Source organism: Lepidochelys kempii, chromosome 1, assembly GCF_965140265.1.
Source record: "Lepidochelys kempii isolate rLepKem1 chromosome 1, rLepKem1.hap2, whole genome shotgun sequence".
NCBI lineage: Eukaryota > Metazoa > Chordata > Testudines > Cheloniidae > Lepidochelys > Lepidochelys kempii.
Window position 1 is genome coordinate 205,673,582 of NC_133256.1, and position 26,289 is coordinate 205,699,870.

General features: G+C 46.1%; 1 protein-coding gene across 2 annotated transcripts in view; it reads right to left on the reverse strand.

Annotated features, from left to right (window-relative positions):
- Positions 1–25,923, reverse strand: part of POLQ (DNA polymerase theta) — a 134,880-nt gene extending 108,957 nt beyond the window's left edge. The window contains exons 1-6 of one of the 2 annotated variants that reach the window (XM_073309856.1): positions 25,688–25,923; positions 22,519–22,701; positions 21,309–21,439; positions 19,251–19,407; positions 10,044–10,152; positions 8,286–8,505 (exon numbers count right to left, since the gene is read on the reverse strand). In XM_073309856.1, the coding sequence (XP_073165957.1) occupies positions 8,286–8,505; positions 10,044–10,152; positions 19,251–19,407; positions 21,309–21,439; positions 22,519–22,701; positions 25,688–25,877 (990 nt within the window). In that variant the 5' untranslated portion in view covers positions 25,878–25,923. Of the gene's footprint in view, positions 1–8,285; positions 8,506–10,043; positions 10,153–14,339; positions 14,411–19,250; positions 19,408–21,308; positions 21,440–22,518; positions 22,702–25,687 lie in introns of those variants that run through there. The other variant, XM_073309867.1, reaches the window with a different exon arrangement.
- Between the last annotated feature and the right edge of the window lie 366 nt (positions 25,924–26,289).

Sequence of the window (26,289 nt, forward strand, 5' to 3'; positions counted from 1 at the left end):
TAAATCAGCTGATGCTATGTAGACTGGCACTTCTGACGCAGGTCCACAAGCACAGACTGGTGGGCTCACATTGTAACGCAGACCTAGGATGACCAGCAGTGGATCCAGAACTCTTGCATGAAGAAAGCTACATTTCTGCAGCTTTGTGAGCAGCTTACCCCAACCCTCCAGCATAAAGACACACTCACCCTTGCCAGTCCAGAAGCAGGTTGTTAAAGCAATCTGGAAGCTGCCTACCCCAGACTGCTACAAGTCCATTGCCAACCAGTTTGGAGTTGGAAAGGCGACTGTGGGTAAAGTGGTGGTGGAGGTTTCTGAGGCAGTAAGGTGTGTGGTTTACCCGAAGGTGGCAATCATTGAAGATATTCCTGAAGTACCTGCTGGCTTTGAGAGAATGGGGTTTCCTAACTGCACAGGGGCCACTGATGGGACTCATGTGCCCATAGTTTGCCCTCCTCAAGGAGTACATAAACTGCAAAGGGTACTACTTGATTGTTATGCAGGCCCTCATAGACCACAGAGGCCAATTTATGAAGGTCAACATGGACTGCATTCCCGAAGTTCACGTCAGGGTTCTTCACCAATTGGAAGTCTACATTCATGGACAGACTGGGACACTGTTCCCACCAAATAACATTGTCATAAACGCTATCCCCACTGTTATTCTGGGGGACCCCATGTATCCCCTTTTGCCTTGTCTTCTGAAGCAATACCCTGATTTCAGAGGCCCGGGCAAAAGAAGGTTTAATTACACTCTCAGCAGGTATAGATTCTATGGCTGTTAAATGTGCTTTGGCGAATTAAAATCACACTGGAGGTGTCAGCAGACCCATTTGGATGCTAACTCGTCAATGTCTGCATTACTGTGGCTTGCTGTATTCTTTACCATCTTTGTGAAGCCAAATGTGAGCCATTTTCCCCTAAATGGGCCTATAACAACAAAGAGCAACTGAATGGTTCACTCAGCCAGCATCTACTACAACTGGAGTTGGCTGCACCTGGGCAATAGAAGTCAGGGATGCTTTGTGTTCTCACATTATCAACTTGCATGGCCCTATGGAAGAGGGGGAATAGTACCTGTAATAATGTGCTTGTGGAGGGAAAGGAGCTGGTTAATTTGGGGGGATGGGGGGGCTCAGTGCTTAGGAGGGGTATGGGCTTGATTGCCATACTTATGAATGACATGACGAACAATGAATTGAGGAATGAATCACAATATGGGTACATATAAGGAAGTTATTGAAATGTGAATTGCTGTACCTAACTGCATAGAGGAACAATGTTTGCTTAGTCATGTATAATTGTTCCTGATCATATTTTTAGCTTTATTATTTCAAATCATGATTGTATGATGGGCTACATTGATAACAATAAACTTTCTTGATGACACAATAGGCTTTATTTGTAAACATGTATTAAAACAGTACAACAGTCACCCATTGCTAAACAAGAAATAGAGGAACATTTCCAAAACAAAACGAAGTGCAGTAAACAGTGCAAACACAACTCAAACCTTCTACTACTGCATGTCCACTGGCTCCACGTTCTTCTTTCCCTCTTTTCCATGCACTTGGCACTGAGGGGGGCAGGAGTGAGTGCAGGTATCCACAGGAGGGGGAATCAAGGAAAGAAGCATGGAGTTTAGTTGCCCTGTCCAGCCGCTCATGGGGGCCTGAATGCATGGGCCGCCAAGACATGGAATTATCCGGGCTACTCCTGGACTGAGGGAACGTTGCAGGGGCACCAGGGAGACAGGAGGAGCTAGTGCTCTTCCAGCCATGATGGAGATGAGTTGCTCAAACAATTCTCTCTGTTGAGCTCTGTCCTCCCTTAGCCACCATTCCTGTTCCAGCAACTGAGTTGCACGTGCCTGCTCCCTTGCTGAAACCCTGACTTCCAGCTGCACGGTGAGCCTCAACCTCACCTCCTGCCTCTTTGGCATGCCATTCTCCAGTCTTATGTCCTTCTGCTTCTGGTACTGGACCTGCTTGTCAGCCCTCTCAAGAACTTTAATCATAACTTGTTCATGAAACATTTCTTCTTGGAATGATCCACAAAGGTATGTTGTACATCCAGTACTCAACGCTGGCCCGGCAGCCAATGAAGGTCGAGGGGTCAGAAATAGAACCAGAAACAGAGGGTTATTGTCTAAAATAGTTAAGTGAAGGAGCACAGAATTATTTCTTGGGGAATTTCAAGGACAGCAAGTGTTACATATCAAAACTAAACCAAAATATATTGTAAAAGGGATGCTTCAGTCCACAGAACCTCCCTGGACACCACCTCGTTAATCGCAATTACAGAAGTGCACAGATAATGATACGTTTAAAATTACAAGCTGTTTCTGTTTTATAAAAATTGGATAACTACTTGGGTGGGGAAGGTGGGTGGTAAGTGCCCTTGCTACAAAAGGCTTTTTCTATCATTTCAGACCTTTCACATTTTGGGGGACATAACTGTTCTTGTAGTGCCCTGTTGGCAAGCTACCAGTGTAAACTTGCAGTGTATGCAGCTGAAATATTCAAACATATAGTAACTGAAGAGCACATCTGTGAGTGGAGTGGGCTAGTCACCTACCAAGATGGCCCTGGGAAATATGCCCTTCCCCACAATGTGGACACTATCAGTATCCATGAGGTAATTAACAGGGTGCTGTAATAGCTTACACATAACTTACTCTATCATGGCTCATTCAAACACACAAAACTCCATAGCCTTCCTCCTCCCTTACCACGGCACATTTCTGGATAAAAAATTTTGATGCCCCAATCATACATGGGAAGAATAATTTTGTCACGCGCAGACTGCATGGACTACCTCTAACTGAAATGGACTAGATTTGGAAACAGAACACATTTTCCCAAACACACACACACACACTCTCTAAGTTCACTGTTTCCAGACAGCTCCATAGATGCTGAGTGATTATAGAGCGGCAAACTTAAGCAATTATTACTTTAAGAAAAACCATGAATGACCCTAGCAATCAGTTAAAATACTCTTTAAACCTGTTCTTTACAGTTTGCATTTTGCACTCCACATGCTGGGGGGTTGGAAGGGCACCAAACCGATGGGATACAATCCGCCATTAGTGGATACATGCTGGTAGCTAAGTCTTCTCATAATTTTTGCATTGGTTCTTAGAGCAGAAGTCCCTCCCATTATTGTAGTAAGCTTTTAATTCGAATCAGAAACTTACCTGGCTCAAGGGCAGCTTCTGTCTCCTCTGGGTTTACTGTAGACCCAGAATTGACTGCTGATCCTGTTCCAAAGCCTGTTCTGACTGGTTTCAGAAACAGAGTCACTTCATGGTCCTCACTCAGAGCCTGCTCCTGGCTCCCATCAGTCCCCATGCTGGATTTAGGGGACAGCAGGGCGCCATCCAGGCTGACCAGGTCATCATGCATCACGGTTGACTCTATGCTAGGCACAGTGCCAAGCACCAGTCTAACTCCTCATAAAAACAGGCATGAGCCTTACGAGTTGCACAAGGTATGGTTCTGATCCCTGGTCTTCCAGCACTTGCTCCTGAGACACTTAATTCACTCCCTGCACTGGTCACCAGTCTGGAAAATTTGCAAAGCTGCCAGCTTTTTAGCTGTCTGCTGGTACGTGTGATCACTGCTGGTACTTTTACTTAAGTGAATAGTTTTACTGGCCTCACATCAGAGATTCACTGAAAACTGGCTATAATCCCATTACCATGAAGCAGTGTGCTTTATAAAAGGCTTGTTCTGCTTGATCTCCATTGCAAACACAGAAGGCTCTCCGAAGATGTGTTTGCAGCTCAGTGATCAGAAGACAATGGAAGAATTAATGCGGACTTACTGAGTTGCTGCTGTATGCCAAGGAAGGATGGCTTCCATTTTCAATTGAGTCGATTGAATCATAGAATCATAGAATATCAGGGTTGGAAGGGACCCCAGAAGGTCATCTAGTCCAACCCCCTGCTCAAAGCAGGACCAATTCCCAGTTAAATCATCCCAGCCAGGGCTTTGTCAAGCCTGACCTTAAAAACCTCTAAGGAAGGAGATTCTACCACCTCCCTAGGTAACGCATTCCAGTGTTTCACCACCCTCTTAGTGAAAAAGTTTTTCCTAATATCCAACCTAAACCTCCCCCACTGCAACTTGAGACCATTACTCCTCGTTCTGTCATCTGTTACCATTGAGAACAGTCTAGAGCCATCCTCTTTGGAACCCCCTTTCAGGTAGTTGAAAGCAGCTATCAAATCCCCCCTCATTCTTCTCTTCTGCAGACTAAACAATCCCAGCTCCCTCAGCCTCTCCTCATAACTCATGTGTTCCAGTCCCCTAATCATTTTTGTTGCCCTTCGCTGGACTCTCTCCAATTTATCCACATCCTTCTTGAAGTGTGGGGCCCAAAACTGGACACAGTACTCCAGATGAGGCCTCACCAATGTCGAATAGAGGGGAACGATCACATCCCTCGATCTGCTCGCTATGCCCCTACTTATACATCCCAAAATGCCATTGGCCTTCTTGGCAACAAGGGCACACTGCTGACTCATATCCAGCTTCTCGTCCACTGTCACCCCTAGGTCCTTTTCCGCAGAACTGCTGCCTAGCCATTCGGTCCCTAGTCTGTAGCTGTGCATTGGGTTCTTCCGTCCTAAGTGCAGGACCCGGCACTTATCCTTATTGAACCTCATCAGATTCCTTTTGGCCCAATCTTCCAATTGGTCTAGGTCCTTCTGTATCCTATCCCTCCCCTCCAGCGTATCTACCACTCCTCCCAGTTTAGTATCATCCGCAAATTTGCTGAGAGTGCAATCCACACCATCCTCCAGATCATTTATGAAGATATTGAATAAAACCGGCCCCAGGACCGACCCTTGGGGCACTCCACTTGATACCGGCTGCCAACTAGACATGGAGCTATTGATCACTACCCGTTGAGCCCGACAATCTAGCCAGCTTTCTACCCACCTTATAGTGCATTCATCCAGCCCATACTTCCTTAACTTGCTGACAAGAATACTGTGGGAGACCGTGTCAAAAGCTTTGCTAAAGTCAAGAAACAATACATCCACTGCTTTCCCTTCATCCACAGAACCAGTAATCTCATCGTAAAAGGCGATTAGATTAGTCAGGCATGACCTTCCCTTGGTGAATCCATGCTGGCTGTTCCTGATCACTTTCCTCTCATGCAAGTGCTTCAGGATTGATTCTTTGAGGACCTGCTCCATGATTTTTCCAGGGATTGAGGTGAGGCTGACTGGCCTGTAGTTCCCAGGATCTTCCTTCTTCCCTTTTTTAAAGATTGGCACTACATTAGCCTTTTTCCAGTCATCCGGGACTTCCCCCGTTCGCCACGAGTTTTCAAAGATAATGGCCAGTGGCTCTGCAATCACAGCCGCCAATTCCTTCAGCACTCTCGGATGCAACTCGTCCGGCCCCATGGACTTGTGCACGTCCAGCTTTTCTAAATAGTCCCTAACCGCCTCTATCTCCACAGAGGGCTGGCCATCTCTTCCGCATTTTGTGATGCCCAGCGCAGCAGTCTGGGAGCTGACCTTGTTAGTGAAAACAGAGGCAAAAAAAGCATTGAGTACATTAGCTTTTTCCACATCCTCTGTCACTAGGTTGCCTCCCTCATTCAGTAAGGGGCCCACACATTCCTTGGCTTTCTTCTTGTTGCCAACATACCTGAAGAAACCCTTCTTGTTACTCTTGACATCTCTGGCTAGCTGCAGCTCCAGGTGCGATTTGGCCCTCCTGATAACATTCCTACATGCCCGAGCAATATTTTTATACTCTTCCCTGGTCATATGTCCAACCTTCCACTTCTTGTAAGCTTCTTTTTTATGTTTAAGATCCGCTAGGATTTCACCATTAAGCCAAGCTGGTCGCCTGCCATATTTACTATTCTTTCGACTCATCGGGATGGTTTGTCCCTGTAACCTCAACAGGGATTCCTTGAAATACAGCCAGCTCTCCTGGACTCCTTTCCCCTTCAAGTTAGTCCCCCAGGGGATCCTGGCCATCCGTTCCCTGAGGGAGTCGAAGTCTGTTTTCCTGAAGTCCATGGTCCGTATCCTGCTGCTTACCTTTCTTCCCTGCGTCAGGATCCTGAACTCAACCAACTCATGGTCACTGCCTCCCAGATTCCCATCCACTTTTGCTTCCCCCACTAATTCTACCCGGTTTGTGAGCAGCAGGTCAAGAAAAGCGCCCCCCCTAGTTGGCTCCTCTAGCACTTGCGCCAGGAAATTGTCCCCTACGCTTTCCAAAAACTTCCTGGATTGTCTATGCACCGCTGTATTGCTCTCCCAGCAGATATCAGGAAAATTAAAGTCACCCATGAGAATCAGGGCATGCGATCTAGTAGCTTCCGTGAGCTGCCGGAAGAAAGCCTCATCCACCTCACCCCCCCTGATTGGAGATTGTCTGGATAGAGAGAACAAAGGAAGTTGGCCCATGGGATTGTGGGATACTGTTGGTGGACTCCCAGGAGATGAGTCAATCAGGGCTGCGTCTACATTGCAAAGGAATAGGGCTCAACCCTAGGTCACTGCTTGACCTGGGCTTGAACCCTCCAGGGTGCTAGGACTCTAGGTCTGAGCCCAAGTCTGAGAGACATGTGTGTAGATGGTAAGGGGTTTGGGCTCCAGTCTAAGCCTGAGCCCAGGCTTACACTGCAATGTACACATACCCTAACTTGTCTAGATAATTCTTAACTTGTTCTTTCACTCTTTTAGCCTCAGACCCTACTCTATTTACACTGAGGTTCACTGTGTTAATCATCCAATCACTGAACCCTTTTAGCCAGGAGGCGGGGAGGCATTTGAACAATTCAGCCATTGCTGCGTTTTCTGTTATTGTCTTTCCCTCCTCACTGAAGTAAATGGGCCTACCCTGTTCTTGACCTCCCTCTTGCTTCTCATATATTTGTAAAATGGTGTCTCAGTACCTTTATGTCCCTAACTACTTTAATTTCATTGTGCGCTTTGACCTAATTGTCTGTACATGCTTGTGTTGTTTTTTATACTCATCCTTCATCATTTGACCTAGTATCCACTTTTTGCGTAACTCTTTTTTGAGTTTCAGGTCATTGAAGATCTCCTGGTTAAGTCAGGGTAATCTCTTACCACACTTCCCATCTTTCCTATGTATTGGGATAGTTTGCTTTTGTGCCCTTACTAATGTGACTTTAAAAAACTGCTACCTTGCCTGAACATTTTTTTCCTTTAGACTGCTTCCCAAGGGATCTTACGTACCAATTCTGAGTTTGCTAAACTCTGCCTTCTTGAAGTCCATTCTCTTTATTCTGCTGTTTTCTCTTCTACTGTTCCTTCAAATCATGAACCCTATCATTTCATGATCACTTTTACCCAAGCTGCCTTCAACCTTCAAATCATCAACCAATCATCCTCCCTATTTGTCAGAATCAACTTTGGAATTGCTTCTCCCCTAGTTGCTTCCTCCACCTTCTGTAATAAGCTTGTCTCCAATGCATTCCGAAAACTTGTTGGACAATCTGTGCCCTGTTATATTACTTTCCCAGTACATGTCTGAATAGCTGAAGCCCCCATCACCACCAAGTTCTGGGCTTTGGGTGGTTTTGTCAGTAGTTTTTAAAAGGGATTAAAAAGAAAAGGCTCCTTGCTAAGGATTAAGCAGTTTGAATTAACCTAGCTAGGAAATTTTCATGTACATTTTTAACCAGATAACAGTTTCTGGGACTCAGCATTAGAATGCAAGGCTCTTCTGTTGTATTACTCTGAGTTCAGATGCTCAAAACCTGCAGAGATGCAAAGGTATTTTTGCCAAGATATTCAGTTAATTCTCCATCACTGGCAAACATTTTAATAAAGATTGCATTTTTATTTTATTTTATTTTTAAAGATATGCTCTAGCTAAATCATTTTGGGGAAGTTCCATGTCCAGTATTATACAGGAGGTCAGACTAGATGATCATTATGGTCCTTTCTTTCATTAGAATCTATGAACTTTTATCTCAGATGTGTCCAATTAGCTCCAATCTAGTTCATAAGAGGGGATGGAGTATCTCTCTGAGGCAAAGGGAACTAGGGACAGATAGGCCTGGCTGGGGAAAACCCCATCTTGGGAAGGAGTTTAAGATGGTTTACCAATAAAAATCAAATCACAGGAAAAGCCCTTATTTTGAGTGCACACACTATGTTAGAAACAGGGTAGGAATGTCAGCTACTTGAAAACATTACACATCTACTGATACATTTTAATTAGACAGTAGAAACAATGTCATCCTGGAGCAGCTAGTTCGCAAGAAGCAGTAGTTACCTTCACTTGCAGCATGGGTTGGAATTCCCGCACCAGCTTCATTGAAGAGTCATAAATATTACGGCCAATTTTCACCCACTCCATGAGGGGAACAGGGCGAAAATCAGTATGGTACAGCTCAGCATTCAGCCAGGAGGCCAGAAGACCCAGGTTAGGGAGGGTGGCACTCATGCCTACTATCTGTATGCTGTCAAAAACAGGACTGTTCTCCTTTGTCTGTCTATAATTGGTTAAAAGAAAATGAAAGTTAATAGAACCCTAGGCCAGTGTTCTGGTGCAGAATACCAAATCCTATCCATCCAATCCGGGATTCCGATGCTCAAAGCAATACATTGAATACCTTGGAGCAGAAAAATTGATTACTCTCCTCTCAGCATACATAACTACAAATAGAAAAGGAGTACTTGTGGCACCTTAGAGACTAACAAATTTATTTGAGCAGAAGCTCTCATGAGCTACAGCTCACTTCATCGGATGCATGCAGTAGAAAATACAGGGGGGAGATTTTATATACACAGAGAACATGAAACAATGGGTGTTACCATACACACCGTAACAAGAGCGATCAGGTAAGGTGAGCTATTAGCAGCAGGAGAGGGAAAAAGAAAAGTCTAAATCTGTGTAAAAACTAGGGCTAAATCACTCACCAAATGCATGGCCCATCCATAACTCTAACCACAGAATACAGGATTGATTTTTTTAAAAGCTTGTCTGCCACCATAGTGTACAATTTTTTAAAAATTATGTATTTCTTAATCCACCACTATGTATGCTCCTGCACATTCTACATGCCTTGCTGGGCATGCTGTTAATGTCCAACACACATACAAAGATGTAATTATTGTGGAGCATCTCAACACAAATTGAGTCCTGGAACTAAATAGATCATGTCTGGTCTGAATTACATTGAAAAAATTAAATCTCCATTACACACAATTTACTTTCTTAGAACATTCACAAAAGCAACAACTATTCAAAGCCTTACACTCCAGCTCAGGATGGCTTAACACTTAGAGTAATGAAGGGTTCACTGTCGTATTATGGCGTGTAGATGTTTTATGATTTAGTATAGAAGACACTTGTGATCATTGCTTTTTCATCTTTTCCATGTCAAATGGCAATATGCCTGTAAGTAGGTAAAATAACTCAGCAGAGAATAGCTGTAGTCAGCTAAGGCTTTTCTTTTGCATATAATGTTTATAATTAATCAAAAAACAAACAAACATAAGAAAAAAGGAGTAATAAAATTTCCTCATTTTAGCGTTCATTCCAATCCTACAACCCTAGGTGCAAACCTCTGCTCCAAGATATCCCCTTGTCTACCAAAGCCCAACGCAGGATGCCTGATCATATACTACTTTCACACATATCAAAACATTGTTGACAGTGAGATCTATTAGGTTGTGAAAGTTAGCTTACTTTATATTTGAACTTAAAGCTTTATCCGAATTTCTTTTCCCAAAAAAAAAAAAAAAGAATTTTACATCAACACACATTTAAAAACATGAGGAAAAAGGTTTTTGACTATAGTGATAGCCTCCTGATGTGGTGAGACCTTAATAACCGAGGGATCCTAGATCAGAGTTCTCACCAAATTCCTGGAGCCAATCCATATCTCCAAAATGAAAAGGAGTACTTGTGGCACATTAGAGACTAATAAATTTGAGCATAAGCTTTCGTGAGCTACAGCTCACTTCACTGGATGCTGAAGCTGCTCAGGGTTCAGTATTAAAAGACAGACACCCCCAGTCTACCCACCTTTTAGCAACTTTCTCTGTAACAAATCGAACTTTGGTCAGCAGGAGTTCCAGCAGATATCCTCGGTGAGAATCTCCCAGCATGTGCAACTCATCCACAACCACCATCCCTGGTGAAAAGAAGCACTGCAGATATTACACTCACCAAAGCTCAAAAGCAAGAACAAACCTCCATCACTCCATCAGCACCATATTCCATATGAATGGTTGAAATTTACAAAACTCCTGTGCATGCCAGTGACATTTCTGCAGCTTCCTGTCACTGTTTCTCTTCCGATATTAGTGCATGAAGCAGCAGATCAGTTTCATGACATTTTACCTCCAAACATTTTTTTGTTTAAAAAAAAAAGAAAATTAAATTTGACAGTGTGTTTGGTGGAGTCTAGCTAGCAGAGTGCCCATCTTTCCAAATTACATCATCTTTCTAAACTCAACATCTCACCAAATTAAGGTTTCCCTGAGGGCTTGTGTACAGTTATTTCAGAATGGCTACTCTTCTTTAAATTCATACCCTACCTCAATCCAAATTAATTACAACATCTTTCTAAATTTCCAGACCTCACCAAACTTGAGAAAGTCTAGATGAAATGAACATTCCCACCTCACTTAGGCTAGGTTTATATTCAAGTTTGCCAGCAGAGTGACATAGGTTGTGGAGGTGATTTTTTTTACCAACATAGCAATGCTGGAAAAATCCCTAGCATAGACAGTTATACTGGTAAGTGTTTTTACTGGTATAGTTTGTTTTGCTCAAAGCAGAATAAATTATACTGGTAAAAGCACCGGTAAAGCGCTCCTAGTGTACACATAGCTGAAGACCGAGAGAAAAGATGCCCCTCCGTCCCCCAAGCAACATAAAAGCAAAAAGACAACTTAGCTCTGCCAGCTACTGAGGTCTGGTCTACACTATGAGATTAGGTCGAATTTAGCCGTGTTAGGTCGATTTTATAAGCAATGCATCTATACAACCAACCCCATTCCGCCGACCTAAAGGGCTCTTAAAATCAACTGCTGTACTCCTCCCCGGTAAGGGGAGTAGTGCTAAAAATCGACCTCCCTGGGTTGAATTTGGGGTACTAGAGACGCAGCACTGTGCAATTCGATGGTATTGGCCTCTGGGAGCTATCCCAGAGTGCTCCAATGTGACCACTCTGGACAGTATTTTCAACTCCAATGCACTAGCCAGGTACACAGGAAAAGCCCCGAGAACTTTTGAATTTCATTTCCTGTTTGGTCAGCGTGGCGAGCTCAGCAGCACAGGTGACCATGCAGTCCCAGAATCGCAAACGAGCTCCAGCATAGAGCGAACGGGAGAACCTTGTTCTGATTGCTATATGGGGAGAAGAATCTGTGCAGGCAGAACTCTGAACCAGCAGAAAAAATGCTGATATATATGCCAAAATTGCACAGGGCATGGTGGACAGCGACTACACCAGGGACAGCGACTACACCAGGGACAGCGACTACACCAGGGACACCAGTGCTGCATGAAAGTTAAGGAGCTCAGGCAAGCCTACCAAAAGGCAGAGGAGGCAAATGGTCGCCCTTGGTCAGAGCCCCAAACATGCCGCTTCTATGATCAGCTGCATGCCATTCGAAGGGTGGGACTCCACTACCCCACCACTGTCCATGGACATCTGCAAGGGGGAAGTCCTCAAGCATCACGGAGGAGGATTTTGTGGATGAGGAAGAGGAGAATGTGCAGCAGGCAAGCAGAGAATTCATTCTCCCTGGCAGCCAGGACCTTTTCATCACCCTGGAGCCAATACCCTCCCAAGGTGTATTGTTCCTGGACCCTGAAGGCAGAGAAGGCACCTCTAGTGAGTGCACATTTGTAACTACACTACAGGGGTTAAAAGCAATTGTGTTTAATGTTTGATTTGCACTGAAGAATTAGGATGTATTCACGGCCAGTACAGCTACTGGAAAAGTCTGTTAACATGCCTGGGGATGGAGCGGGAATCCTCCAGGGACATCTCCAATAAGCTCTCCTGAAAGCCTTTGCAGAAGGTTTCAGGGGGCAGCGGGGCTGCCATATTTTGTCCTCCACAGTAGGACAATTTACCACACCAATCCAGTAGCAAGTAGTCTGGAATCATTGCAGCACAAAGCATGGCAGCGAACGGTTCTGGGTTTTGGTCGCATCCATGCAACATTTGGTCTTTACCTTTCTGTGTCAGTCTCAGGAGAGTGATATCATTCATGGTCACCAGGTTGAAATAGGGGATTTTTTTGTAAGGGAACAGTAATCCCCCCTGTTTGGTGATCCCTGGCACATTAGACCCCATTCATGCTGGGCTGTTTGCGCTTGGCTAAAAGGGATCAGCCCAGAGAATAGCCACACATGAGGGAGGGGGGGCAGAATTGCTGCTGCACATACATCCCAAAACCACAGCCCCTCCTTTTAAATGGCAAACCCAACAGGCATTCCTTGCTATGGGAAAGAAGGGTGCTGCAGTTTGAAACCATTCCCATATGTTATGAACACAGAAAAAACCAAGTGTACCCTTTGGCTTACCATGGCTGCCTGGAAACCGAATTCTGTTGCCCAGCCGTGTGTGATGTGTCACCATATCGGCAGGCGCTCAATATAAAAGGCAAAATACGACCTTGTACCAAAAACACATGTGCTGTCTGCTGTGAATTGCTTGATTCACTGTGAAAGTCTCCCTTTTGGTCTCAGAAATGTATCATCTTAAATTTTACTTTCCCTTTTTATCCCCCCTGCAGGTTCAAAAGTTTCTATGCTCCCCATATCAACTCTGTCCTTGAGGTTATCGGAGATTAGAAGGCAAAAAAAAACACTCCCAATGACATGTTTTCAGAGCTCATTTAGTCCTCCCACACTGATAAGGGGCAGCTGAATGCATGGAGGCATGCGATGGCATAGACCAGGAAAGCATACAGTGAGGGTGATCAGAACACGCAGGAGGACATGCTGAGGCTAATGGGGAGCAAACGGACATGATGAGGTGTCTGGTGGAGCTGCAAGAAAGGCTACTAGAGCACAGACCCCAACTGCATCCATTGTATTACCGCCCGCCCTCCATGCAAAGTTCCATATCCTCCTCACCCAGATCCCCAAGAAGGTGTGGGGAGGCTCCGGGTACCCAGCCACTCCACTCCAGAGGATGGCCTAAGCAACAGAAGGCTGTCATTCAAACAGTTTTGATTTGTAGTGTAGCTACAATAAGCAATGCAGTCTTGTCCTTCCCTCCTCCTCCATCCCACCCAGGCTACCTTTTACTAGTCAGCATTGTCAGTGATCTCAATTTTTTTTAAATAAAGAATTAATGGATTCAAAACAATAGGGACTTTATTTCCTTTGCCAGCTGTGGTCGAAGGGGAGAGGAGGATTGGCTTACAGGGAAGTACATTCAACAAAGGGCACAGTTTTGCATCAATGAGAAACACACACAACTGTCACACCATAGCCTGGACAGTCATGAAACTAGTCTTCAAAGCCTCTCTGATGCGCTGCATGCCTAGCTGTGCTCTTCTAATTGCCCTGGTGCCTGGCTGTTCAAATTTGGCTACCAGGTGATTTGCCTCAACCTCCCACCCCACCATAAACGTCTCCCCCTTACACTCACAGATATTACGGAGCACACAGCAAGCAGCAATAACAATGGGAATGTTGGTTGCGCTAAGGTCTAACCTACTCAAACAGCACCAGCACCCTTTTAAACATCCAAAGGCACATTCTACCACCATTCTGCACTTGCTCAGCCTATAGTTGAACTGCTCCTTACTACTGTCCTGGCTTCCTACGTACTGCTTCATGAGCCATGGGAGCAAGGAGTAGGCTGGATCCCTAAGGATAACTACTGGCATTTCAACATCCCCAATGGTAATTTTCTGGTCTGAGAAGAAAGTCCCTTCTTGTAGCTTTTCTAACAGCCTGGAGTTCCGAAAGACGTGAGCGTCATGCACCTTTCCTGACCATGCCATGTTGATGTCAGTGAAACAGCCCTTGTGATCCACCAGTGCTTGCAACACCACTGAGAAGTACCCCTTGCGGTTTATGTACTCTTTGGCAAGGTGGTCCAGTGCTGAGATGGGGATATGCGTTCAGTCTATCGCCCCACCATAGTTAGGGAACCCCACTGCAGCAAAGCCACCCACTATGACCTGCATATTTCCCAGAGTCACAACCCTTGTTAGCAGAAGCTTACTGATTGCTTTGGCTACTTGGATCACAGCAGCCCCCACAGTAGATTTGCCCACTCCGAAATGATTCCCGAATGACCGGTAGCAGTCGGGCATTGCAAGCTACCACAGGGCTATCGCTACTCACTTCTCAACTGTCAGGGCAGGTCTCATCTTGGTATTCCTGCGCTTCAGGGTGGGGAAAAGCAACTCACAAAGTTCCACGAAAGTAGCCTTACGCATGCGAAAGTTTTGCAGCCACTGGGAATCATCCCATACGGGCAACACTATGCAGTCCCACCAGTCTGTGCTTGTTTTCCAGGCCCGGAATCAGCGTTCCACTGCATCAACCTGCCCCAATGCTGCCAGGATATCCCAATTGCCACATCCCGTGCTTTCAGGAATGTCTGTGTCCATGTCCTCCTCACATTCATCCTCATGCTGGCGGCTCCTAGCCAGGCTCTGCACATACTTCAGGATAACGTGCGAGGTGTTTACAATGCTCACAAAAGCAGTGCTCAGCTGAGCAGGCTCCATGCTTGCCATGCTATGGCATCTGAACAGATAACCAAGGAAAAAAAGCATGAAACAATTGTTTGCCATTGCTTTCAAGAAGGGAGGGAGGGAGGAAGGGGAGACTGACAACATTTACCCAAAACCACCCACAACAATGTTTTTGCCCCATCGGGCATTGGGAGCTTAACCCAGAATTCCAATGGACAGTGAGGACTGTGGGATAGCTACCCACAGTGCACCACTCCATGAGTCAATGCTAGCCATGGTATTGAGAACGCGCTCCGCCGACCTACTGCACTTAGCAGGGACATACACAATCGACACTATAAAATTGCTTTCTAAAGATTGACTTCTGTAAAATCAACCTAATTTCGTAGTGTAGACATGCCCTGAGAAAGGAGAGGGTGATGACATTTCTACCAGAGTGATGTCTCTAGAGCATAACTGGTAGTTCCATCTTTTGCATTAGCCTCTGGCTAGCTAGTGTCCACATAGTCTGTGCCTCTAGGTTGTGGAAAGAAAAAGTGTATTCTCCATTTGCCTCTCCCAATCCAAAGTCTCCTTCCTGGCTGCTGTATGAGCATGCTGAGGGTGAGCGGTGTCTATGTTGCTCTACCCCTTCCCACAGCCTCTTTTGGAGTCTCTTTCCCTATTGAATAGCACCAATGCTTTCCGCTCATTTTTCTTACAACTTTCCCTAGCAACATCAAAGTGGAATAGACCTGATTCTAGTCATTTTCATTGCTGACCACAGCACAAAGCACTGAATAGAAGCAGGGAAAATAATGGTCCAATCACTTTTCAAACTGCTATAATTTGGCAAAACTATGTGCAACAATAAAGGTACTACAGCTGCCTGCAGATTCAGGCAGACACAGCGCTGCATTCATTTACACTTGGTTCACATTTATTCTTATTAACCTGATGGCTACTGCAACAGCTTCCTACTAACCAAGGGCAAGTCCTGCACAGGATTATTATTATTTTTTAAATGAAACAGCAGCACCTCACAGGTCTGTCATGAAGAGACTTCCCTACGAACAGTCTTAGTCAGAGGCCCCAGGAGGGCATGTCTCAGATGTGATGTTTTCTGCCATGCAGTGTTACTCTTGGAGGAATTCTGCACCAACAAATTAAAAATTCTGCAAAATTCTGCATATTTTATTTGTCAAAACAACACTATATAATCATGCCAGTTTCAATTATTTTGGTATTTTGAAATAAATTACCTGTCAGCAACTATGTCTGTAACAATACAGACATAAATTTTCCCCCAGGGAATATAGTTAAAGAAACCCCTACAACCCAGTTCCTGTTTCTCTGCCCCATCCCCCTACACAGCCCAGCTGAGGGGCTAGACACCCACATCCCCTCCCCCCAGATCAGACACTGGGACCCCCTAGCCTCCCAAGCCCAGCCGCAGGGCATCCCTCACCCAGACATTCGCAACCCCTATCCCCCAGAGCCCAGTCATAAGGTGCCCCCCAACCCAGACACTCGCACCCCCTCCTCTCCCAGAGCTGAGCCACAGGGCACCCTACAGCCCAGACACTCACACCCCTTTACCCCTCCCCCCCCCCCCCCCGAGCCCAGGGATCCAGAGGGAGAGAAAGACTGATGCTGGGTCCAGGGCTTGTGTGGCATTTCCTTCTCACCACCTCCTTCCTTCAGGGCATGCTGGAAACTGCAGCAGGGTCTTCTATTTGCGAGCTGGGCTCTGCCAGGTCCAGTGGCGGCCGCAGCTCTGCAGCCCACTTCTGTGGGGGGAAAGGAAATTCTGCACAGAACATTAATTTCTGTGAAAATTCTGCATTGTGCAGTGGTGCAGAATTCCCCCAGGAGTAGTGTGCCGTGGTGTTCACAAAAGGAATGGAAATTGGCACTGAGTGCTCATAATAACAAATGGCCTGAATTGCTTCCTGAAATAAAGCCTATAATAGCAATGGTATTCATATGCCAAAAGACAGAGTACTACTGTCTTTTTTATGGGCAGGGACTTCTGTACCTCCTATTGTTATTCAGGCATGACATCCAAGCTCTCAGTATAACCATGTATATGGGAATCTGAGCCATGCTCAAATCAGCCAGGCCTGACAGTCATTTACACATACAACACTTCTTTCTCCAAGCAGTACCATGGAGGCATCTGTTGAGATTATACTGCAGCCGCCGAAGTAGCCACAATAGCTCAAACAAGGCGGCTACCCTCATCTTTAAAACAGAAGTAGTCTCCAATGGTTGCGCAAGTCCCAGCATGTAACATTCTTTTTAACTCAGCAACCTGATGAGCAGTGCAAGCAGGGAGGGGAAGGGGGTTGTAATCTCTTTAAACTGCATCTCTACTGAAAATGAAGACAGCTACAATATGCAAGGTGCTCGTGTTACTCTGAGGGCTTGTCTACAGTTATTCCAGAATGGCTACTGCTTTTTAAATTCATACCCTACCTTAATCTGAATTAATTTGCAAGTGTAGACAACCCCTAAACTGCTACAGTTCTTCAGGGCAGCCACAGAAGGTTCAACTTCTTTTTTATATCAAAAATACTAAAATCCAGATATTTTTGAACTTCTACTTTTTAAACTTAATTTTTAAGTTACAAACCTACCACTGGTAACACAATACAAACCCACTCCCAGCTGGCACATTTAACAGGAGGTTTTTCTTTAGTCTGCTCTCCTAAAATTTCTCTAGATTTATTCCTCACATTAATACTAAACAATACTGCAAGGAAACTTCTCCTTTTCCTGTTTACTGGGATGCAAGCAACTGCATAGATTACATAATAATTAAACTCAAATCAAATTGCTTGGAACTGCCTTAGGCAACAGACATATCTGCCAGCAGCAGGAATTGAGTTTCTCTCAACAACTTCCAGAAGCAATGTGAGCTGGCAGCAGGGGGTTGACACCAACAAAAGGAACAGCTCAAGCTTGAGATGGAATCCAGCCAGAGCTGCAGTTGTCTCTCAATAATTTATCTCAAAGAATAAAACACTCCATGAAAAAAACTAGTCTAAATTTAGACTTAAAAGATCCAAGGTACAATGTTGCAGAATTACACTAGCTTGCTGTTGGCAATATTTAAAGTCATTTTCAGCCTCTGTCTCTTCAGGCTTTTATAAAATTTACCTCCAAAATTACCCTTTGGGATGAAATTTGTCATGATTATTTTACTCCAAAAGTGATTTTTTGTGAGGGTGGCAAAAATTAATTAGTTTGCATAACTTCCCAAATAATCAAGTATCAAAAAATGATATTTTATCAGTTTGATATTTTTTGTACTTTCAAATAATGCAAGACAATTTCACAAATTTTAATGAGGTAGCAGTAAGTAGACACAAGCTCTGCACATCTAATCATATACTTATCTGACTCTCCACACCTATATAATCCTCCTTTGGCAATATTCCCCCATGAGGACATAGGGATTGTTCTAGAAAGGCATAGGGATTGCACTAGAACTAATCAAAAACTGCAGCTTAGCACATTGAAGTACACCCACACCTCCACTGGTCAGCTGAAAGTATTTATAGCACATAAATCACTGTAGTCTCCAGGGTCCAACATGTGCACATCACACATGAAGATAAAATCATCGGCCTCAAACTTTGCTTTCTTACTCTCTTGTCTTTAAGAGCTACCTGACTGGTACAATGAAAAATTATGGCATGAAATGCACACAGGTCAGGAAAGTCAAGGGTGAGGGTCACACAATTTAATATTCATTTAGTTTTGTGTCTTTTCTTGGTTTAAAATATCACTCCAAATACTACAGTAACATCACAGGCCCGGGGCAGGGCAGGAGGGATTCTGTATTTAACAACAGTGTATAAAGTATCAGCTAGGCAAACACAAAGGAAGAATGAATTTTTAATTGTGCTGGGAAAATACAGCTTCCTCCTCACATGCGCACAGAATACCCAGAGATTCCTAATGGTTTCACATCTCTTTACATGCATCTTATTTAATGGACACCACCAAAACCTAGGACAACAGTAATACAGCAAGTCCACAACTGTGAAAGACAGCAGGCTTGCTTCCTCTTAAATTACTATTGGAAAAAATAATTTAAGGTTATTGTCCTCCTAGTCACGTCAGCCAACACAGATGAGCCTCATCCATAAATTCCAACCAGCCAGACCCAGAAAAGCCCCATCTACAATTCCATCCCCACTTCAGACCACAAGTGCGATCCATCCATTCCACACATACACGTTTCCCAGCCCCCCCATCTGGTGATTTTCCACTTTCAAAACCCTGCATTCAAGCTAGAGACAACTGGTGTCACCTAGGATGCAGCCATCTCATTGTTCTGCCAGGTCCCAGCCTGTATACTTACTGATAGTTAAAAACTGTCTCAGTTAAAGAGACACACCCAGGTGCCACAGCATGTCTCCTTTGCACAAGAAGTACAAGGCAAGAGTAGAGTAAAAATAAGGGCTTAAACATACACAGTGCGCATAATCTCAAAACAAAATTCATGAACTGTACACAATAAACATGCTCCTTTCTCCTGCAGACAGATCAGGCCCTAGCATCTTACCCAGTGAGTCCATCTTGTTCTCCTCTATGAGTCTATTGATTAGTCCGTTGGCTCTCTCAATGGTGCAGACAGCAACATCTAGTGCTGAGAAACGTCCAGCAGGGGAAGTGCTTCCCATATAGCCTTCTACCCGCACACCCACCTCCTGAAACAGAGTCTGTGTGCCAGGGAGACAGAACATTTGTTCACAGAATTAGAATCTTTACTTGTGATCAACGTGTGCTGCATACGGGAATCAGCACAGTACAGTACACACATCCTAAAACAGACATTCCCAACACTATATTAGCTAACCCAATTAAGAGCATGGCTGAGCCAGCTAGTGCCTGCTGTCTCCTATTCAACTGTGCGCTTTCTGCCCCACAGCAGAGCAGCCCAAGTCACTGTGACCAAAGGCATCCCTCTATTCACACCCTGCTCTTTACTGTAATAAACTTTGTAGAAAATATGCCTTGTGAAGTATGATTTGAAAATGTATAACTAATTGGTCAATGAATATTATAGTGAAATGTGTGTTGCTACATTATATGTAAAGTTGTAAATGCCCCATATGATGTTACTAGCACAAGTTCAAACTCACACAGCTCTGCCTAGATAAGTTGTTAAAAGACCTATCCTAAACAAAGGAATATGTGTTTACTACTTTTATGTAAATTGAGGTAAACAGGGTCCTCAAGACAGCAGGAGGAGGAGATGGCAGGAAATATAACAATTTGCAATTTACCAAACACAAGTGGGTGAAGAAAGAGCCTGAAGCCCCTTCACCACCAGATTCCATGTCACCTTCCTTACTGCTTGAATACATGTTACTTTGAAGGGTAACGCTCTGAAGAATCCACCTCAAAGGTTCACTGGCCTATAAAAGAAAAAGGATAGAGGACCTCAAGTCTCTCTTTCACCCAAGATGACAAAGGCACCAGCACCTTTGGGAGAGATCCTGGCCAAGGAGAGTGTCAGTCACCATTTTGCTGGAAGACTGTGGGTGAGAAAGGCCATCTTAAAGTCTGGAACCAAAACTTGCTAGATTCAGTTTTAGACTTTTAGATGCATGTTTTCACTTTTATTTGCTGTTAACATCTAACTTTATGTCATACTTGAAATATTGAAACTCCTATCTTCTTCGGTTAATAAATTTGTTTTATTTTTAATCTAAAACAAACAACCCAGTGCTGTGTTTAAACTGAACAATTTGGTAATTCCAGTTAAAGTAGCAAATTGTTGAAAATTGACTCCATGAAAGGGCAATGAACCTTAATATCTGAACAGCCCAGGAAAGGGCTGGACACTGCAGAACACATGTTTTGGGGAAAATCCTCGACTGGGAGCATGTTGGGGTCACCTAACAAGTAGTAACCAAAGCTGGTGGAAGCCAAAGTGTGACTGGTGCATTGCTGGCAAGCTGCTGGGGTCAGAGGTGCTAGACTAGGACTCCAGCTATGCACAGACACACAGTGTGTGACCTGTAGGCTGGTTGTGAACAGCCCAGGTTGGGAGCTACAGCAGCAAAGCCTTGTGAAGTGTGCAAAGCAGACAGTGATAACCCCACTCTGATCTGGATTGCACCCCAGAACGTGACAGCCTTATTGCAGGAAGAAGTGCACACAGCTGAAGGAGAGGTGAGCAGCACCATCGCACTGGAAGTTTGTTTCAGAAGAAAACCAGACAGGAATTCCAACAATGTCAAAACGTCCTGTTTCAACAGTTTTGGAATAAACATTCACATTCTTTATTTTGAAATGATCTTGTGTTCTATATACACACTATACATAAATTACACAAACACACAAATAAAATACAACATAAAAAGTAGAAATTGAAATGAAATGTTTTGATCAACCGAAAATTCCTTCACAGACTTTCAATGTTTTGGATTTTGTTCTGATTCGAAACTAAACCAATTTTCAAAATCCTTTGCAAAACAGAATTTCTGTCTTCCACAAAGCTCTATTTCCACCCCACCCCCCAATTTCATACAAACGTTTTCACACGATTAAGGTTCTGAAAAGATTTAATTTGACAACTTTGAGCCATACCCCCACACTCCTGTACTCCACTTACCTGTAGGTAATACTTTTTCTCTTTGGCCACAGAGACAAAGGGGAGGATGAACAGAGCTTTCTTACGGGTCTCCAGGACTCTCTTCAAGATGAGTAATTCAGCAACCAGCGTCTTCCCAGCACTAGTAGGAGCTAAAATAACAGGATCCAAGAAAAGTGTGTCAAAACTTAAACTGCAAGCGATTAGCTACTGGATGACGCCAGAGGTGGAAACTGCATATAAAGAAAAATATTCAGAAGTGCCTAAACATCTAAGCCACTTTTTAAAAATGGGATTTAGGTGTGTCTGAAAATTTTACTCAGACTTTCACTTTAAGGCTAGTTCATACCCAGCCCCTGGTCCGCCATGACTGAAAGTCATTACAACTTTCGTGGCTGTTCAGTCACCCAAGTAAAACAAGCCAGTGGGTCTCCATCCAGTTCCTAGATGACAGGAAGCCACATAAAAGGGTGCTGCCACAATTGTTACTAACTGGCTCCCTGTTACGAGTCTCAGAAAAGACACCAAGTAAGGAAATGGCCATGGAGACTGGACTCCCTCCTCATATCTGGTCTCATCAGAGCAGATCAGAGGCACATCAGTGGGCTGAGCCCAATTACTGCTGCAATCTGTGCTGTACCTCCTCTAACGCAAAGATGATTTCAGCCTCCAGAGCCATCAGCCCAGCACCTTTTAGCAGCAGTAAAATCATTTATACTATATTAGTGAAGTTATAGTTAAGGCTACAATGTAGTCACAGAGGTCGCAGAAGTCACGGAAACCATGACTTCCAGCAACCTCCTTGACTTCAGCCTGCAGCAGTTGGGAGCTGCAGGGTCCACCGCCACCCACGGAACCCCCGAGCTCCCGGCCAGCAGCGGCCCCTGAAGCTGCAGGGGTACCCCATAGTTCCCAGCTGCCGCAGCTGTGGACAAACCCCCAAACTCCCAGCCACCATGGGCCCCCAGAGCTGCAGGTGGCAGTGGTACCCCAAGCCCCCAGCTGCTGCAGGCAGCTCCTAGCCTCTGTGTAGCTGCCCTGCTTCAGGCTGTATGGGGAATCGCGGATATTCATTTTGTCAGGGATATTTTTAGTAAAAGTTACAGACAGGTCATGGCTTCCATGAATTTTTCTTTTTTGCCCATGACCTATCCCTGATTTCTATTAAAAATATTCATGACAAAATCTTAGCCTTAGTTACAGTGCATGATTCTGTCAGATGTCTGCATACCTGAGTAAACTAGGTTCTTCCCCTCCAGGACTTGTCCAAGCATCAGGCACTCTGCTTGCCATTCAAACATATGAACTACTCCCAGACTGTGGTATTTCTCCAGAACTACTTCAGGAAGACCCCAGCTTGCCAGGAGCAGCTTGTCTGCTTGGTCATCAGGAATATTCATCTGTTGGCATTGCCCTTTGGGAAAAATTCCAACATCAGCAGAGGCAGCATAGTGAGTAATATGACACTAAGGCCTTATATGCACTAAACTTTCTGAAACTGCCATGCTGTGATCCATTTTATCAAGGATCCTATCTCTGACAGTGCCCAGGACCAGCTGCTTCAGAGGAAAGTGCAAGAAACCTTACAAAATAACCTGCCCCCCAGAGAAAGTTTCCTCCTAACCTCCAATAGTTAGGAGATTGGATTATGGCCTGAAGCATGAGAGTTTATATCAGAAATGTTGCTTATTCTTTTCATTTTTACTATTCTAATTCTGGATATTCTTGCCATTCACTTAAATGTCCAGTCCCTCTTGAATTCTGCTAAAGCTCTTGGCCACAACGATCCACAGGCTAACTGCACATTGTATGAGTAGTATTTCCTCCCATCAGTTTTTAATTCACCATGTTTCAATTTCTTTGAATATCTCTAAATCCTTGTAAACCAAGAAAGGGTCACAAGAAACTCCTGATCTACCGATTCTATATCATTCATTATTTTCTATGCTTTTATCACCTCCCTTTTTATTTGCCTCCTAAAATATTTTCACTCTCTTTTCATATGAGAGCTTTTCTATACTGCAAGCCATTTTCTATGCCCATCTCTGAACTACCTGCTTTTTGAGATGAGGTGATTTGATATGAACACAGGTTCCAGTTAAGGGCAATTAAGATATTAATAGCACTGTAACAGGGGTGGGCAAACTACGGCCCCCTCCGTCCGGGGCTCACACCATGCGGCTCGGCCCTGCTCCGGTGCTCCAGCCAGGGCACAGGGTCGGGAGTCCCGGAAGTGGCGGCATGTCCCCACTCCGGCTCCCACATGCTCCAGTGGGAGCTGTGGATAGGGCAGCGTGCAGAACTGCCTCTGTGTAGGAGCTGGAGAAGGGACATGCCACTGCTTCTGGGAGCCCCTTGAGATAAGTGCCGCTCAGAGCCTGAACCCCCTGAGCCTCTCCCCACGCCCCAACCCCCTGCCCCAGCCCTGATCCGCCTCCCACTCTCCAAACCCTTGATCCCAGCCCGGAGCACCCTCCTGCATCCCAAACCTCTCATCTCCAGCCCCCACCCCAGCGCCGGCACCCCCAGCCAGAGCCTGCACCCCGATCCATCTCCCACCCTTCAAACCCCTTTGTCACAGCCCACAGCACCCTCCTACACCCCAAACTCCTAATTCCCAGCCCCACCCCAGAGCCTGCACCCCCTCCCACACCTCTACCCCAATTTTGTGAGCATTTGTGGCCCGCCATACAATTTCTATTCCCTGATGTGGCCCTCAGGCCAAAAAGTTTGCCCACCCCTGCATTACAACGTTCCTTATATTTTCCATCTCATTTCTTATGCATCCTAACATTGTTTCCTTTTTTTGTGTGTGTGCAGCTACACATTGAGCAGAAATCTTCAGTTTTCACCACAATTCTGCCCCAGGTTCTTTTTCCCCCCTGCCTTGTTATAGCTAATTTAGAACCCACATTAGCACACCCTGCCTTCCTGAGCTAGCTGGTGGTGAGAGGTTCACTCCCTACCCCCCAAATATAAAAGGCTGTGTCTACAGCTTTAAAGAGCAGTTTTCAGATTCAAAGATCCCAGAGCACAGAAACTAAGGATACAAAGGGATGAATCAACCCAGCCCCTTCAAGAACGAAAGGCAGCAGCACCACACAACAGAGTGAAGACTTTCAAGGGGCAAATAGGGTACGTCTACACACAATAAAAAAACATCAACAAGTCTCAGAGCCTGGGTCAACTGACTCAGGCTCACACCGCAGAGCTGGCATTGCAAAGCTAAAAATACCAATGTAGATGTTCGGGCTCAGGCTGGAGCTTGGTGAGGGAGGATGGTCTCATAGGCTGGACTCTAGCTCAAGCCTGAACATCTACACCACTAATTTTAACCCCGCAGTACAAGCCTCTATCAACACCAGCTAGCACCGAGTGACTCAGGAATGTCACTTATTGAATCATTTTATAGGGGGTGTCCCATCCAAACACTGACCCAGCCCAACCCTGCTTGCCTTGTGGGAGCGGACAGCATTATATCAAACATAAGGTGGTAAATGTCTGCAAGCAGAGTCTGAGAGGTGTCAGTGTTTACAGAAGAGCTGTGAAAAGGGATGAAGACACAGGGCATTAAACACTAAATCAAAAGTCACTCCACACGCCTGTGTGCTTGAAGATATCGGGGAGCTGCAATCAGGACCACAGGGAACTTATTGCATCCAAATGAATCACCTTGCCAATGTGCTCTACTCTCCTTATTAAAAAGGAAAGGAGGACTTGTGGCACCTTAGAGACTAACAAATTTATTTGAGCATAAGCTTTCGTGAGCTACAGCTCACTTCATCGGATGCACATCTATGAGCCTCGTTTTCTACCCCAAGGAATGTAAATAGTACGATGCATTAATTGTGTTATGCTAGCACCTAGAGGCCCCATTGTGCTAGGCGCTGGACACACACACACAGACTGCTCCCGCCCCATAAGAATTTACAAGCCACGTGCATTTTATCTCCCTCTCAACCAGTAAGTGGTACGGAAAGGGGGGGGCGCGGGGGAAGGGGAATTTCTGATTCCTCTTGACATTGCCCCCCTCCAACACACACACACGCTGACGGTTGGGCCCCCATGGCTGTCCCGCGCGCTGGGAGCCAACAGCCCTGTTCCCCCAACGCTGCACCGTCCGTGGGCTCAGCGGACATCACAGGGCTGCCCTGGCCGCTGGGCCCGGCTCCCGCCTCTCCAGCGCTGCCCGGCGGGTGCTGCCGCGCCCGGCTCTGCCGCCGGGCTGGGACCAGACGCCTCAGGAGCCGGCCCCACCGGAAGCTCTGCCAGGGGGCTCCCGCGACCCCGGCCAGCCCCCTGCAGGGCTGGAGCCGCCGCCCCACCGGCGGTGGCAGGGCCCGGACCGGTCACACACCCACCCCCCGCACGGCTGCAGGAGCCGGCGCGCCGGGCGGTACCTGAGCGGCTCGGGCTGCTGCGGCCCCGCAGCGAGCGCTCCAGGCCGGGCGGGGGGCTCAGCACGGGCCGGGCGGGGGCCGCGGACCCGAACTGGCTGCAGGCCCCGGGAGAGGGGGGGGAACGGGCCAGGCCGCCCCGCCTCGGCCTCCGGCTGGTACTACCAGCCCGGGAACGAGGCACCGCCGCCATCTTCCCGCCCAGCCATTCAAACCCCGAGCACCGTCCCGCCCCCCATCGCCGGGCGGCTAACGGAACCAGGGCGCGCGGCCAGCCAATCGGAGAGAGCGTGGCCACGGAGCCAGGGGCGGGGGCTCCCGCTGGGGGAAGCGCAGCTCGTTAGCGCCCCCCTGTGGTCAGGTTGCGCCCGCTAGCGCACGGGAGGTTGGGCCGGCGTCGGCCCGGCCGCAGCGTCCAGGCTAATGACAGCGCTGCCCCGAGAGCAGAGACCCTGATAGCAGCCCCCACTGCGCCTCCCGCTCTGCGGGTCAGGCTGCCAGCGCCCAGCAGCCAGGCGGGGGCGCCGCTCCCCGGTGACTTCAGCCGCACCGTGCCCAGCGCGCATACGGCCTTGGTTCCCCTCCAATGCGGCTGATAGGAGCCG